This window comes from Rana temporaria, chromosome 1 (genome assembly GCF_905171775.1).
Source record: "Rana temporaria chromosome 1, aRanTem1.1, whole genome shotgun sequence".
Classification (NCBI taxonomy): domain Eukaryota; kingdom Metazoa; phylum Chordata; class Amphibia; order Anura; family Ranidae; genus Rana; species Rana temporaria.
This window is the reverse complement of record NC_053489.1, coordinates 356,839,960-356,857,714: the sequence shown is the minus strand read 5'-3', so window position 1 is coordinate 356,857,714 and position 17,755 is coordinate 356,839,960. Positions and strand designations below refer to the sequence as shown.

Below are 17,755 nucleotides of genomic sequence, written 5' to 3'. Positions count from 1 at the left end.
ACATGCGGCCGGTATTCTAGTGGTTAAAGGCTCTCTTAAAAAAATAAAATAAACATGTTATACTTACCTTCTCTGTGCAATGGTTTTGCACAGAGCAACCCGATCCTCCTCTTTTACGGTCCCTCGCCGGTGCTCTTGGTCCCTCCCTCCTGCCAAGTGCCCCCAGAGCAAGCAGCTTGCAATGGGGGCACCCAAGCAAGCTCATTTAAAAGCCACAGCTCTGTGTGTCCATTCAGACACAGAGCTGTGGCTCGACCCTGCCCCCTCCCTCCTCATTATCTCACTGGCTGTGATTGTCAGCAGCAGGAGCCAATGGTGCCCACTGCTGTCTCAGTAAAATGAGGAGGAAGAGTCCCGGAGAGCCTAGGCTCTCGTGCACATCGCTGGAGGAAGATCGGTCTCAGGTAAGTCCTGGGGGGGGGGCTTGGGGTCTGCTGCATGCAGGCTAAAAACCTTGAGCCTTTACAACCACTTTCAAATGAACAAGCTGAAGTTAGAAGCTGATTGTCTACCATGCACAGATGCATCAGATTTTGCACTCTCCAGTTTTAGTAAATCAACCGAGTCAATATAAGTATGTCGCCATTTCTGGTACTGATTATTTGGCCTCCTGCTACTATGTCACCTTCAAACTAACACTAACACAAACTAACTACCAAATAAAGCAGCACAAAATACAGGTCACATTATGACTGTTTGTGTGACATCTAGACATTGGAGAACTATATAAAGTGAACACCGCAAACATGTAAACAAGGCAGTACCTCATCTTCACCTGTATTAATGTCCCCTGACCAATGATGAATAGAGAGCACAGTGACACATGGCTGTCACCGGAAGGGCAGAAGTGTTTTTGCCTGTGGGCTGTGCATAAGTGGTTGGAGTGCAGTGACAATATAGGGTTTAGAGCAGGGGCTCCCATCCAGTGGCCCGCGGAGCCCTCTGATGTGGCCCGCGACCTTCTGCTTTGGGATCAAATAAAATAGAATACTGTTATTAAAGGTAAGTTTATTACTAAAATCACAGTGTACATATGGGCATCTCTGTTCTGCAGTGGTTACTGGGCTGCTTTCAAACTGATCTACAGGTGCAGAGAAGTGCATCTGTGGGTTACCTGCACTGAGCCATAGACTGTTATTACCTGTGAGTTTGGTGTGCTGAGAGTAGAGTGGGCTCTATAGAGCCGAGTGGGCTGCCATCCATCCTCTCTGCTCATTGTGGCCCGCAACCGGTTACCAAGTCGCTTAAGTGGCCCTTGCTCTTCAAAAGGTTGGGCACCCCTGGTTTAGAGGGTCACAGGTTATTCAAGACATTATCCAACTGCTCCAAATTTAAAGGAACATATAGGGGCATTTCTTGTTCTCTTATATCAGCTTTTAGTATCCAAGAACTAACTTAAGGGTATTAATAGGGATGAGCCGAACACCCCCCCGTTCGGTTCGCACCAGAACCTTCGAATGGACAAACCGTTCGCGCGAACATTTAGAACCCCATTGACATCTATGGGACTCGATTGTTCGAATTCAAAAGTGCTAATTTTAAAGCCTAATATGCAAGTTATTGTCGTAAAACGTCTTTGAGAACCCGGGTCTTGCCCCAGGGAACATGTATCAATGGAAAACAAGTTTTAAAAACGGTCGTTTTTTCTGGAGCAGTGATTTTAATGATGTTTAAAGTGAAAAAAATAATTAAAAATTCCTTTAAATATTGTACCTGCTGGGTGTCTATAGTATGCCTGTGAAGTGGCACGTGTTTAGAACTGTCCCTGCACAAAATGAGATTACTATAAGAAAAATGTAATTTTAAACTGCTTGCGGCTTTAATGTAATGTCTGGTCCCTGCAATATGGATGAAAATCATTGAGAAAAATAGCACAGACACAGACAGTACACACACCATGTAGCTTTAGTTGCAAACTGCAGAGGACACGGGCAGTACACACACCACGTAGCTTTAGGTGCACACTGCAGCAGACACAGGCAGTACACACCACGTAGCTTTAGGTGCACACTGCAGAGGACACAGGCAATACGCACCATGTAGCTTTAGGTGCACACTGCAGAGGACACAGGCAGTACACACCACGTAGCTTTAGGTGCACACTGCAGAGGACACGGGCAGTACACACACCACGTAGCTTTAGGTGCACACTGCAGAGGACACAGGCAGTACACACCATGTAGCTTTAGGTGCACACTGCAGAGGACACAGGCAGTACACCACATGAGAATACTGCAGCTAGCACAATCACCTGCCTGCCAGTAAATTGGGAAATGCAGATCTAGCTAAACTATACAGTGTATAAATATATATACAACACCTGGAATGCATATATATCCTCTACACACTGTAACCTTAACTGACTAGCATGCCTGCCTGCCTGCTCTATCTACCTACTAAAAATGACACTCTCTCTCTCTATCTCTCTGTCTTCTCTCTTTTAACCACCGCAACACACTAGACAAGGCTGACCTGCAAGGTGGCCTTTTATAGTGTGGGGCGTGTACTAAACCTCCTGAGCCATAATTAGCTCAGGCCAAACATGGCTCTCCGTTTATTGCAAGCTGTGATTGGCCAAGCATGCGGGTCATAGTGCATGCTTGGCCAATCATCAGCCAGCAATGCACTGCTATGCCGCAGAGAATGATGGGCCGTGAAACGCAACTCGAATTTAGAGGCGAACGGCCCAAAACGTTCGTAATTCGACGAACGATCGAACATACGATGTTCGAGTCGAACATGAGTTTGACTCGAATACGAAGCTCATCCCTAGGTATTAAGTAGGCAGAAGGTTATGCAAGGGCTGTTAGTAGGTGTAACAGGCGCTCTGCGCGCCTTCTCCTCCTCTGGTAACAGGCGATTTCAGCGCCGTAGTGCGTTCCAGCTGTTCCAGCTTGGAACGCGGAAGTGCGCAACTACTTACGGAGGTTTTCTTGATTTCAGTGCGATGCACTGCATCTGGGGACTTGCCTATAAAGGCATTCATTATACAAAATACGTTCTATTATTGTCAGCCGTAGCCGGCTAGGCTACAACCAACCTACAGCTCCCAGTAATTCCTGGACTGCATGGATCCCCTGGTGCCATCGCTCCCCATGCTGATATACCGCTCCAGACTACAACTACTATTTTAGTGCTGTACATCTTCTGCAACAGAGAGCTATTGCTGGGAACAACCTTGAGGCCTTCCTTGCTGAACACCTTACACCACAGAATCCCGACTTCCTACACTGAAGCCTGCAAACGGATAAGTAGCTATTGTGTCACTTGAAGTGCCATAGGAAGATCTGCTGCTTATGTTCCATCTAATACAATTGCTGTTATTTATTAGGCCTTTTACCGATCAACATACTATTTGGGATATACTGTTGTGCCTATGGCTCATTGCTAAGGAATATCTTAAAGGGACATTTACTTTCAAATTACCTCAGCTATAACTGCCTCTCATATGCAACTATTGTTACCTGAGCTATATTTGCCTCTTATATGCAACTATTATTACCTGAGCTATAATTGTCACTCTTACGCAATTATTAGTTGTCGCTACAACTCCTATTTACTACGTGTACTCTCAAAGTACCTGTGCTATAATTGTGTCTCAGATGCAACTATTAGTTGTCGCTACAACTCCTATTTACTATGTGTACTCTCAAAGTACCTGAGCTATAATTGCCTCTCATATGTAATTATTAGTTGTCTCAACAACGCCTATTTACTATGTGCTTGACATAAGTATAACCTGTTTATGGGCTTATGCCCTAAGTTGCGGAACATGTTCGCCTAAACTTTTCTATGCTAAGGGTTGACGTATTTCATACCTTCCCCCTTAGTGGCCTAATGCACGACGCTATGTAATACTGATAATCGCTTGCATACAGTTGTGCATTGGAATCTTTTAGTACATACTATAATTTTAAACGCTAAGCTCTGGTCGCATGTTGTAATGCTTCCAAGCTCAGTAGCTCAACGCCTATCTTTATGTGAGAGAGAGATGATGTAGAGAACCCCCAAACTCCTGTTTGTGTGGAGTGACGCCTGGGGCCTAATACTGAATTCTCACATAAAGAAGAGCATTGAAATCCTTGCTACTGCAGTTGTGGTTCACTCCCGTTCACCGGAGCCGTTACAATAGGATGATATCAGTACAGTAGACTCAAAATCTCACAGCATCCTCATAGCATGTAGACTCTGGTTACACCTCGTCTCAGCCAAAGGCAGAGCTTCTTTTGACATACTTTGCCATGCATGCTTTAGGACCTGTGTACATGTTTTTTTTTCTTTTTTTTCAGAACCGCTTTTTGACCCATATAAGTCAACAGGAATGCAAGCGAAGCTTGATGCAACTTAGAATGAGGTCAACTGAAGCTTTTAATGTACTCCAAATGATGTGCCTTCTATAGAACCCTTTCCCAGGCTGCATCAACACATGCAAAATAATTCAGTAAATTCCCAAATACTCATAAATGATCAATCCATATAAATAGTCATGTTGTCTTAAATTGCAACACCAATCTTATTAGTTCCCATCTATACTCACCAGAACTTTGTTATTTTGCTTAGTGATTGTCACAATGCGGCCTTCTGGCATTACTTGTGAGTTGGCTTGTGTTATTCTAATGTCCACAAGGTCTGCAAAGTCACAAAATGGTTGCCACAACTACAAAAATAAACATTACGAAACATTACAATATGTCATGACCTTGATTAAAGCACCTGGCAAAAGCTTCATATTTCTGGAAATTAATGCATCTACTTCTGTTTGAGTGCAGAGCACCTACTGGGTGTAGTTAGAGAGACAGGCCAATAGTAGCTGTCTCATCTTAAAAGGGTTGTAAAGGTTTTTTTTTTCTTAATAGGTTTCTTCCTAGTGCATTGTTGGTTTACTTATCTTTTTCTTAGATTTCCCTTCTAAAAATGTTTTTTTCTTTGTTTTCTTTGTCAGAATTTTTCACTTCCTGTTCCTCCTAAGTAAGCTGTTCTGGCTGACTAAACCCCAGCCAAAACAGCTCGGATGATGGGGGCAAGCTTACTGAGGAGGAACAGGAAGTGATAAATTCAGACAAAGAAAAAAAAGGGCCTGGTCATTAAGGGTAGGGATGAGCCGAACACCCCCCTGTTCGGTTCGCACCAGAACCTGCGAACACACCAAATGTTCGTGTGAACGTTAGAACCCCATTAAAGTCTATGGGACTCGAACTTTGAAATCTAAAGTGCTAATTTTAAAGGCTAATATGCAAGTTATTGTCCTCAAAAGTGTTTGGGAATCTGGGTCCTGCCCCAGGGGACATGTATCAATGCTAGAAAAGTTTTAAAAACGGCCGTTTTTTCGGGAGCAGTGAATTTAATAATGCTTAAAGTGAAACAATAAAAGTGAAATATTCCTTTAAATTTCGTACCTAGGGGGGTGTAAAGTATGCCTGTGAAATAGCGCATGTTTCCCGTACTTAGAACTGTCTCTGCACAAAGTGTCATTTCTGAAGGAAAAAAAGTCATTTAAAAATGACTCGCGGCTATAATGAATTGTCGGCTCCCGGCAATTCAGAGAGAATTCATTCATAAAAAATAAAAAAAAATGCGTGGGGGGTCCCCCCAAATTCAATTACCAGGCCCTTCAGGTCTGGTATGGATATTAAGGGTCAATTTAAAAAAATTTATGTGGGGTTCCCCCCAAATATCCATTCCAGAACCTTCAGGTCTGGTGTGGATTTTAGGGGGAACTTCACCACAAAAAAAATGGCGTGGAGTTCCCCCAAAAATCCACACCAGACCCTTTATCCGAGCACGTAACCTGGCCGTTAACAGAAGAGAGAGGGGGACGAGAGCGCCCCCCCTCCTGAACCGTACCAGGCCACATGCCCTCAACATGGGGAGGATGTCCCCATGTTGATGGGGACAAGGGCCTCATTCCCACAACCCTGGCCGGTGGTTGTGGGGGTCTGCGGGCGGGGGGGCTTATCAGAATCTGGAAGACCCCTTTAACAAAGGGGACCCCAGATCCTGCCCCCCCCCTATGTGAATTGGTAATGGGCCTCACCTATATAAGAACTGTCACTAGCTCCAGCTGCGTCATTCACCAGGCTGTCTCCGGTGGAGACATGTGGCCGGCGATGCTGCGCTCTGGATCCCAGATCCTGGATGGATCTTCTCATCGCTGGACCCCGGCGGAGAGGAGATCACCCGTCGCTGGATAATGACAACGTTGAAGCAGGGATCGAGAGTGGATTACCACCGCTGGATTTTTCTTTTTTTTTCTTTTTAATAAAGGACTTTTTTCCATGGTGTGTGTGTTTTTTTACAATTCTTTACACTTCCTTAGTGAAATGGTAGAGGTACAATTACCAATTCACATAGGGGAGGCCAGGATCTGGGGGTCCCCTTTGTTAAAGGGGTCTTCCAGATTCTGATAAGCCCCCTGGCTGCAGACCCCCACAACCACCGGGCAAGGGTTGTGGGGATGAGGCCCTTGTCCCCATCAACATGGGGACATCCTGCCCATGTTGAGGGCATGTGGCCTGGTATGGTTCAGGAGGGGGGGCGCTCTCTCGTCTCCCCCTCTTTTCTGCTCCACGCCATTTTTTATTTTTTTTGGGGTGGAGTTCACCTTAAAATTCACACCAGACCTGAAGGGTCTAGAATGGATACTTGGGGGGGAACCCCACGTCATTTTTTTTTAAATTGACGGCGGGGTTCCCCTTAATATCCATACCAGAACTGAAGGGCCTGGTAATTAAATTTGGGGGGACCCCCACGCTTTTTTTTTTATGAATGAATTCTCTCTGAATTGCCGGGAGCCGACAATTCATTATAGCCGCGAGTCATTTTTAAATTACTTTTATTTCTTCAGAAATTACACTTTGTGCAGAGACAGTTCTAAGTACGGGAAATATGCGCTATTTCACAGGCATACTTTACACCCCCCCCCAGGTACGAAATTTAAAGTAATATTTAACTTTTATTGTTTCACTTTTTTTTGCATTGATACATGTCCCCTGGGGCAGGACCCAGGTCCCCAAACACTTTTTAGGATAATAACTTGCATATTAGCCTTTAAAATTAGCACTTTAGATTTCTCCCACAGACTTTAACAGGGTGTTCCGCGGCTCGAATTTGCCCCAAATTGTTCGTTGTTCGCCGAACAGGCAATGTTCGAGTCGAACATGAGTTCGACTCGAACTGGAAGCTCATCCCTAATTAAGGGGGCAGAGACTTCCGGGCGCTGAAGTGGGTTATGCAGCCCTGGTCAGATTTTATTCAGTTCAGTCCACTGAATCCCCTGACACATCTGTTTCAAAAGGTTGTCAGCAGAAAGATTTTCCCATTGGTAGATTGTCCCTTGTTTCCTGTTCTGGTGAATACTGTGACAATTTGGATTGCCCTTTAATTTCTGCCCCCAGTGACAATAGTCCCCAGAACACGAAGGAAGTGTAAATCTGCCTAGTTGGGACACAGACAGCAATACAAATGTAATGCCGCGTACACACTATCAGGCTTTTGCCCGGCCAAATCACATCGGAATTCCATCGAAAAAATATAGGACATGTGCTATATCTAAAGTCCGATGGAATTCATTGGAATTTCCGATGAAAAAACTCTGATGGGGCTACATACGATCGGAAAAGTGTGTACCGGGCATAACAGAGTTCCTAAAAATTCCCCACGTACCCTAAACTTTTCACCCTTTTTCCATTCCACAAGTTTCACCCATGCTTGCTGGACTACAAATACATTTTGCCATCCATCTAATTTACTTTTCCACGGTATTACTAAGCTTAAAGGGTCAATAAATAGCTTCCTTTACCTTACTGCAGTCCTGGTTTCATGTCCTCATTGTTCGTTTTTGCTTTGATGTTGCTGTAATTCCTCTCTGTTCTGGACACTTCCTGGTTGTCTGTTTCCTGATCACCACAGTACTGGGAGATTTCTCAGGCCTCGTACACACGACAGAGTTTCTCGGCAGAATTCAGCGAGAAACTCGGTCAGAGCCGGACTCTGTCGTGTGTACACTTTCGGCCCGATGGAGCCGCCGAGGAACTCGTCGAGAAAATAGAGAACATGTTCTCTATTTTCTCGTTGTTCTATGGGAGAACTCGGCCCGCCGAGCTCCTCGGCGGCTTCAGGGCTGAACTCGCCGAGGAACTTGACGTGTTTGGCACGTCGAGTTCCTCGGCCGTGTGTACGAGGCCTCACTGTGGTGACTAATCAAGGAGATGTGTCTAAAACTCCTCAGCACCAATCCAGTTTCGTTTTGCAAAACCTTCCCTGCCCTCTATTGGCTCTTTGTCTCTGTACATCAGAGAACCAGGAAACAACAGCAAAAACAAAACTGAACTGCAGGTACATTATATGTTTTTTATCTATTTTTAATCATTTTTAAAAGGAATCAGTTAACTATTATGTCTCTATACCCTGTAAACAGTCATTTCAGCAAAAAAAAAAAAAAATCCTTTAGTGACCCTTTAATTACTGTTTGTTTGAGTGTGTTGACCTACATTTAGCCATTTTAGTAAATGTTTATAGATTTTTTCAAAAATGCAATGCAACCTTTCCACAATTTATATCAACTTAAATTAATGCAACATGTGGTTAGTGCATGCATTCCAGTGGAAACTAGACCTCAAAGAGTTCATTGGTCATTAACCTGGTTTAGCCAATTATTTTCTGCATATTAGAGCTTTGTGGTTAGTGTAAGCAGGGCCATGGCCATCCCCTTAATCCATGCGCCCGGGCCCTAATCTACATGCAGGGCACTGGATGCATGTATGAATTCCAATAGGGTTTCTTTTTTTAGAAGCACAGGATTAGAACCTGAGGCTCTAATTGGCTTCAAAAAAGGGTGGGTTCAGAGCGCAGAGCACTGTGCCCTGAACCCACCCAGTTGTGTGACAATACCAAATTAATATTGGCTATTATATAGTTACGTACAGGGGCGTTGCTAGGTGCCAAAAAGACCAGGGGCTTCAGCCCAAAGCCAAGCCGGCACCGGGGGGGGGGGGGTTCGGGCACAGTCGGTGGAGTGGCGCGGGGTGACCTACCTGACACACATACCCTGACCTACGTGTGTGTGTACACACACTGACATAACCTACATACACTGACCTGTCCTGCATACACTGACCTGTCCTGCATACACTGACCTGCATACACTGACCTGACCCACTGACCTGACCCACTGACCTGTCCTGCATACACTGACCTGACCCACTGACCTGTCCTGCATACACTGACCTGTCCTGCATACACTGACCTGACCTGCATACACTGACCTGACCTGCATACACTGACCTGTCCTGCATACACTGACCTGACCCACTGACCTGACCTACATACACTGACCTGTCCTGCATACACTGACCTGACCCACTGACCTGTCCTGCATACACTGACCTGTCCTATACACTCACCTGACCTGCATACACTGACCTGACCTGTCCTGCATACACTGACCTGACTTGCATACACTGACCTGACCCACTGACCTGACCTGCCCTGCATACACTGACCTGTCCTGCATACACTGACCTGACCCACTGACCTGACCTACATACACTGACCTGTCCTGCATACACTGACCTGACCTGTCCTGCATACACTGACCTGACCCACTGACCTGACCTACATACACTGACCTGTCCTGCATACACTGACCTGACCTGTCCTGCATACACTGACCTGTCCTGCATACACTGACCTGTCCTGCATACACTGACCTGACCCACTGACCTGTCCTGCATACACTGACCTGTCCTGCATACACTGACCTGACCTGCATACACTGACCTGTCCTGCATACACTGACCTGACCTACATACACTGACCTGTCCTGCATGCACTGACCTGTCCTGCATACACTGACCTGACCCACTGACCTGACCTGACCCACTGACCTGTCCTGCATACACTGACCTGTCCTGCATACGCTGACCTGACTCACTGACCTGTCCTGCATACACTGACCTGACCCACATACACTGACCTGTCCTGCATACACTGACCTGACCCACTGACCTGTCCTGCATACACTGACCTGACCTGCATACACTGACCTGACCTGCATACACTGACCTGACCTACATACACTGACCTGACCTGACCTACATACACTGACCTGTCCTGCATACACTGACCTGACCCACTGACCTGTCCTGCATACACTGACCTGACCCACTGTCCTGTCCTGCATACACTGACCTGACCCACTGACCTGACCTACATACAGTGACCTGTCCTGCATACACTGACCTGTCCTGCATACACTGACCTGACCCACTGACCTGACCTGACCCACTGACCTGACCTGCATACACTGACCTGTCCTGCATACACTGACCTGACCCACTGACCTGACCTGCATACACTGACTTGACCCACTGACCTGACCTGACCCACTGACCTGTCCTGCATACACTGACCTGTCCTGCATACAATGACCTGACCTGCATACACTGACCTGACCTACATACACTGACCTGACTCACTGACCTGTCCTGCATACACTGACCTGACCCACTGACCTGACCTACATACACTGACTTGACCTGACTCACTCACCTGACCCACTGACCTGACCTACTGACCTGACCTGACTCACTGACCTGACCTGACCCACTGACCTGACCTGACCCACTGACCTGACCCACTTACCTGACCTGAATATGAATTTTCCAAGAACAGACAGGTGATCTTTTTTTAAATGATATTACTTGTAAAAGCTCTTCATATAGGTTCACAGTGAACCTATATGAAGAGCTTTTACAAGTAATATCATTTAAAAAAAGATCAATAACAGCTCCACACAGTGCACTGACCTACCTTAGCACTTAGCAGCCTCAGCCTTGGTGTGCGGTCACAGCAGGTCAGGCACTGGCAGTCAGAGAGGAGCCGAGGAGCCGAGGAGAGCCACCCGCCTGAGTGGGGATGTGGTGAGGCGGCCGAATTGGAATTCCCGCCGTGGAGCCTGCATCATGGACGTCACACGTCCTGCATCCCGCTATTGGCGCTGCAGGCTCCAGAAGGCGGGGCAGCATTCGATCACATTGTTAGCCCCGAGCCGAGCATCTGGGAGTCAGGACCAATCTGATGCCGAAAGTGGCCGAGTGCCGACAGCGCTGGCGGCACTCGGCCGCACTCGGCTACCTTCGGCATCAGGTCCTGACTCCCAGATGCTCGACTCGGGGCTAAAAATGTGATCGGATGCGGCATAGACTCTGGGCTTTTCGGGGACCCATTCGGGGCTCCAGCCCCCCAAGCCACACCCTAACGACGCCCCTGTGCCCACCCCATTAATTTTTTCAGATCTGTTTGCAAGGTTTCTACATCCTGCAGAGAAGTTATTGCCCTGCTTAGCTTCGTATCGTTCGCAAATACAGAGAATGAACTGTTTATCCCATCCTCCAGGTCATTTATGAACAAATTAAATAGGATTGGTCCCAGCACAGAACCCTGACCATTCCGAGTATTCCCCATTTATCACCACCCTCTGAACTCGCCCTTGTAGCCAGTTTTCAATCCACATACTCACGCTATGGTCCATGCCTACGGACCTTATTTTGTGCAGTAAACGTTTATGGGGAACTGTGTTCTCCTGATTCTCTTCCCGGCCAATGAAAAGACCTGATTGGGTGAGAGAAGTGATCATATTGGCCGCCACGCCGAGGGAACGAGGAGGCTGCCATGAAGCTCGAGACGCAAAAGGAGGAATAGACGCAGGAAGGACCCAAAGCTGCCCGCGACCTAGATAGGGTAAGTGCGGGGCCGGCTGACTGACCAGGGGGGCCTGTAACTGTGGGCCTGTAACTGACCGTGGGGGGGGGGTGGCGGCCTGGTACATTTTTTAACAATACACCAATATCAGTAAAAGTATTGTAAGAGGTGGATAAACTGATGTGGGTACACATATATCTGCCGTTTATATGTATGGTCACTCTTTTCTCATGCATACTTGCCTCGCTCCCAATCTCTTTATAGATAATGCCTGCACTCCCGGATACCCTGAGGAGCAGGTCTTTACTGTCTTTCTGTGTGCTTTTAACTGCAAATGTCTCAGTCTGAAAGTCTTGGTCCAGTTTCTCTAAATCCATGAGATACTTGATTTTGATGAGGGGAACAGTAAGCATACTAGCACGAATCTTCCTCAAAGAGTTCTGAACCCTCCTGCGCAGTCTTTTACGGGAAAAGAAGTTCAACTTTACAATACTTTGTCGCAGACTTTGTGGGACACAGTGCTTATAGCTGTATGGAGAAAGGAGGACATTTTAGTTATTACTATGAGGTATGGATGTTACTATACAGAAATCTAAGAAAAACATTTTTATTTTAGTTTTGGATATAGAAGGGAAGTGTTAACCTTTTGATTTTGATTGCTGTCTGTGTCCATGCCATGGAGATATACTCTGTATTTGCCAGCAAGAAATGTTTAAATTTAGAGTTGTCACCAGAAAAAGAATATAGGGGTAATCTTTCAGTGGGGACACTTGTATTGGTGACAACTGTCTACTAATTGCAGAATGATATACGAGCATGGTTGTTGCTCCTATGTCTGTATTAACAGCATGCCAACATCTGACTAAGCGCCCCTTGAAACATTATGTAAATCCCTTTTAGCCCTCATTCACAAAGTGGAACTTCAGTCATTTTTTCATCTATTAAATCTTCTGCCCTTGTTGTTTTACCTTTGGATAATAAAAAAAAAAATCTGCCAGTAAATACCTTATACAGCTCACTTTCTGATTCTTGTCTGGAAAAAACCCAAGCAAATGACATCATGCACAGCTCTCTCTCTCACTCTTGTGATAGTTTTCCAGGAAAGGAGAAGGGATGAGTCATAAGAGGGGCAATGAGAGCTGCAGAGCTGGAGGTGTGTGTCTGTGTAAATCCAGCAAGGGAACAGGCAGCAGCTTTAGCTGCCCTGAGTTAAAATGGCAGCAGCCAGACTCAGTGGAGGGGGAATTCTGCAGCATATTTGGCAAGTACAGAATCACAGTATATATAAAATAATATGCAAAGTGGTTGGAGGGAAGCTTCAGAATGGCAAAGATGTTTTTATTACAAATTATATAAGCAGACTGCAGTTCATCTTTAACTCCCTCAGAGGTTCTCCCCCTAGCGTGTAGCTTGCTTTCTATTTTTAGCCCCCAAGTGCATTACTTACATTGAACCCCATTTGCCACCCCTTTATTTTATCATGGTCTTCTTGTAAGGTTTCAATATCCTGTTCTGACGTTATTGCCCTACTTAGCTTTTGTATCGCCAGTAAAAAAGTCATATATTAATTTCCACATTGTATTTCAATTTATTATAAGTGATCCTGAAGTTTGTAAACTTGTTTTGTGAAGACACATTTACTTCCTTGAATTCTGTGACATGTAGTCACCATACCCTGTGAGTAGACACTGCTGACACTGCTAACACATTTCACAGAGCCTGCCTTGTGACCTACAGAGGTGCTGAGAGGAGGAGATTCAGCAGGTGGAGTCTGTACAGAAATAATTGCTTGCAGGCAGCAAGGTACCATGGGATATATAGTCCTTAGAAATTGAGGAGAAGCTAAAAGGCATGAAATAATTCAGGAAGTTGTGGAAAGAGATGGCCCGCAGAGAGGCAACACTCACAACACTAAAGAAGATTTTTCAAGTATGTTTATTTTGGATTGTTAACTAATATGAATTGTCAAAAATTGTTTGTACCGTTATTACAATGCTGATGTTATGGAATGAAAGTGCGCAATGTGACCATAGAACTCTTTTAAGTTTTACTTTACTTACCTAATACTACTGAGAATCTGCTTTGAGGTTTTGTTATTTTCCTGCGCCAGTCTCATCATGTCTAGAACGGCTAAAGCTAGACACTGTTCTTGAACATCTAAATCTTCTGGCACTTGCATGCGACCACTTATAAAGTCATTGCGACCCTGAAATTACATGATCAGATAAATTAACAAAGGGTTGTTATGATACTCACATATTCCACAGATTACAGTGCGTGACAGTCTAATAATCTGACTATGTTTACTTCACACTTCTCTCCTACCTGGCTTGATATTCCTTGTACTGTTTTTGTGTATATAAACCCATTTAGCACCATATACATTTACCTTCGCGTATAAGGCAATATCTTAATCATTTTCATAGATTGAAAGAGATTGTAAAGTCAAACTTCTTTCTTTTAAATGAATAAACATGTTATACTCACCAGTTCTGTGCAGTGGCTCAGTGGTTTTGCACAGAGCGGTGTTTCGTCACATATGGCTACCCATCACAGTTTTCTCCGGAAGTGACGTTCCGCTGAAATTTTTTTACACTGCGCATGCGCAACGCAGCTGTAACGGCACCCCAAATGCGAAAGGGGTTAAAGCCATTTAGGATATTCCCTTTTCGAACACAAGACAGCTACCGACACTCCACAGTCAGGTGAACGAGACCCATAAGAAAAATTCCCCCCATTAAGGAGACACAGCTCTGTTTGAGGTTCAAGCAGGAAAGAATGACTTTATTGGAAGGAAACAGTCCCTTTTTTATACACTTGAGAATACTGAACAATGACCCGGATCCACCCACAACATCACACAATGGTTACCTAATGAGCCCCCCAATACACATCATCCGCAATACATCTCTTAGCAGGCACACTGACTCCGGGACCTGACCTAATTTACATGAGCTAATTAACTACAGTTGATGACTCATACACATGACCTTTAGGCTTCCCAGACTGTCTGTCTGCTAACTTACAATACACATTATCATAAATACACCTTCACACAATTACAGGGTCAATTAGCACAAGCCACAATTAGATTCAGAGCAGCCACACTAGAATGAGTCACTATTCTAATATGGCATATATCCTGGTAGATATTGTGAATTACAGACCCATTTTAAAGCAATCCAAGACATATTCTGAATGTCCATTATTTTCTGGCTCAATCTGTGCCCAAAAGTGGCTCCCGTTACAGCTGCCATATGCGTTCCAACACTTTTTTTATGACAAAACAGCACACTACAACCGTGATGGGTAGCCGAATATGACGAATCACGCCATCTTGCTACACTCCGCACTCCTCCACTCCAAAGATACAGTGAGAAGGGGACAAGCGGACATCTTTGTACACCCACCGGAGTTTTACATTTTACACTTATTTATTACAGTAAACTGAGGTTCTATAGTGAAATACAGTACTTATAACTCCGTCTGACTGTTTACATGTTGAATTTTAAAAGCAGCGGCAAGCCTGCTGATCTCACAGGTTTGCTAATCTGACAGAAGTTTGCTGTTTTTAAAATTAAACATGTAAACAGTCTGATGGAGTTCTAAGTACTGTATTTCACTATAGAACCTCATGTGCATGGTGCTGGATCGAATAAGTGCTCAGGTAAGTAAAGGGGGGCTGAGGGGGCGATGCTGACACCTAAACATTTTTTAGAATTTTTTTTTAGACTTTACAACCACTTTAACATCAATTTGTAGATGTTATACTCATGCCTACCTCTCCAGGTCATGCTCTAGAAAATAATAATAATATATATATATATATATATATATATATATATATATATATATATATATATCTTAGGGCTGTTACTGATTACAATTTTTGTGTTCGATTAATCAATTTTTTTTTAATCGATTAATCGACTAATTTCGATTAATTATAACGCACATACAGATCCAACTACTTTTAGGTGATCTCCTTGCAGGCTGATTCCCAGTGCAGCTAGCAACCACTGGAAAAATGGATAGCAGGATACAAAAAACACACAAAGTCAGCGCTCGATGGGAATAGTAGGTAACAAAATAAATATCGCACTGAAGATAAAAATCCATGTAGCTACATAAACTGTAAAAATGGTGCAAGTAATAGCAAACGGTAGCAAAAGCAGTCATAAAAACATGTAGCTAAGTATGATACTGGTATAAAAATGTGTACAACGATACCACTGCTGAATACAGATGAGGAGAGGTTAACATCAGTCCGTCGGCATGTAGATGTCCTGTGAAGGGAACTATCACAACTCTCAGTGGATGGCTGTAGTATCCCAGGTTGATAGAGGGAAGTGATAGAGGGAAGTGTAACAGCCCCTGCGTGTGGCAGATAATAAGGTCCCGCCGGCATGCAGATATGAAGGCACAGCAAAGGAGCCCTTCAGATGGGCACGGCAAGCCCCGCCATTGTCCGTGACGTCACCGGATCTCCGACGGAACTCCCTGAAGGCCCGGAAGCCGGCGGAGAGGTGAGTACCAATCAAAAGAATTTTGATCGATTAAAAACATTTTGATCGATCAACAAAATTAAAGATTAATCAATGAATTAATAGTTAATTTCCACAGCCCTAATATATATAAAAACCTGTCAGGAGTAATAACATACTGTATGATATAAAAGTCTGTTTTTTTTAACATGTATCACTGTAAGGCCTCCTTTACATAGGTGATTGGGGGTGGTCTGCAGTGGAAGCCCGTGTGTTGTGGGCGCACAGTAGGGATGAGCTTCGTATTCGAGCCAAACTCATGTTCGCATTGCTGGCTGATGATTGGCCAAGCATGCACTATGACCCGCATGCTTGGCCGATCACAGCGCGCAAAAAACGGAGAGCCATATTTGGCCAAAGCCAGGGTGGCTTTGGCCAATTATGGCTCAGGGGGTTTAGTACACGCCCGCACTATATAATGCTGCCTGGAAGTCGGCCTTGTGTAGTGTGTTGGTGGTTTACAGAGAGAGAGAGAGAATGTCATTTTTTGGAGTTAGATAGAGCAGGCAGGCAGGCAGGCTAGTCAGTTAGAGTTACAGTGTGTAGAGGATATATATGCATCCCAGGTGTTGTATATATATTTATACACTGTATTGAGTTTAGCTAGGTCAGCTCTTCCTAATTTACTAACAGGCGGGCAGGTGATTGTGCTAGCTTTTTTAGCATGCATTTTTGTGATTTTTTATTTTATTTACACGCACAGAGTATGTGCCTTGCTGCAGAACAGCCTATTAATTTGAGAATGAACTGCCTGCCACCCCTCAATAGCACCAAAGTGCACCAAAGTGCATGGGCCTTTTTTTAATTTTATATAAAAATGCATTATTTACTGTGAAAATGACAATTGCAGTTTGGGAGTTAACCACTAGGGGGCGCTGAAGGGGTTAAGTGTGACCTCATATGTGTTTCTAACTGTAGGGGGCGGGGCTGGACGTGTGACGCCATTGATCGCCTTTCCCTATATCAGGGAACAGACGATCAATGACAGCGCCACAACGAAGAAGAGGGAAGGTGTGTTTACACACACCTCTCCCCGTTCTTCAGCTCCGGGGACCGATCGCGGGACTCTGGCGGCGATCGGGTCCGCGCCCGTGACCCACGTACCTCAATCACGTTGAGGTACGTGATTGTGCCCAGCCATGCCATTCTGCCAACGTATATGGGCGTTATTCGGTCCTTAAGTGGTTAAAGGAATTTTATTTTTTTTCACTTTAAGCATCTTTAAAATCATTGCTCCAGAAAAAACGACAGTTTTTAAAACTTTTTTTTCCATTGATACATGTTCCCTGGGGCAAGACCCGGGTTCTCAAACCCATATTAAATAAAACATAAAGTGTAGCGCTAATTATAAGTGAGATAAAGGATTGGGTATATTAATAATTAACCAATCATTGAAAAGTGTCCGTATGAAACACATTAAAGTAGTCCATAAAAAACTGTGAAAAAATTAATAATAAATGAATCCTCAAAATTCAGTTCACAGTGGATAAATGTGCAAAATAAACTTCAAT

At 44.6% G+C, this 17,755-nt stretch overlaps 1 protein-coding gene across 1 annotated transcript in view; it reads right to left on the bottom strand.

The window, feature by feature from the left end:
- Nucleotides 1-17,755, bottom strand: part of JAK3 (Janus kinase 3) — a 184,428-nt gene that overhangs the window by 81,167 nt on the left and 85,506 nt on the right. The window contains exons 5-7 of the mRNA XM_040321407.1: nucleotides 13,761-13,906; nucleotides 11,943-12,228; nucleotides 4,538-4,657 (exon numbers count right to left, since the gene is read on the bottom strand). Coding sequence (XP_040177341.1) covers nucleotides 4,538-4,657; nucleotides 11,943-12,228; nucleotides 13,761-13,906 — 552 coding nt within the window. The remainder of the gene's footprint in view (nucleotides 1-4,537; nucleotides 4,658-11,942; nucleotides 12,229-13,760; nucleotides 13,907-17,755) is intronic.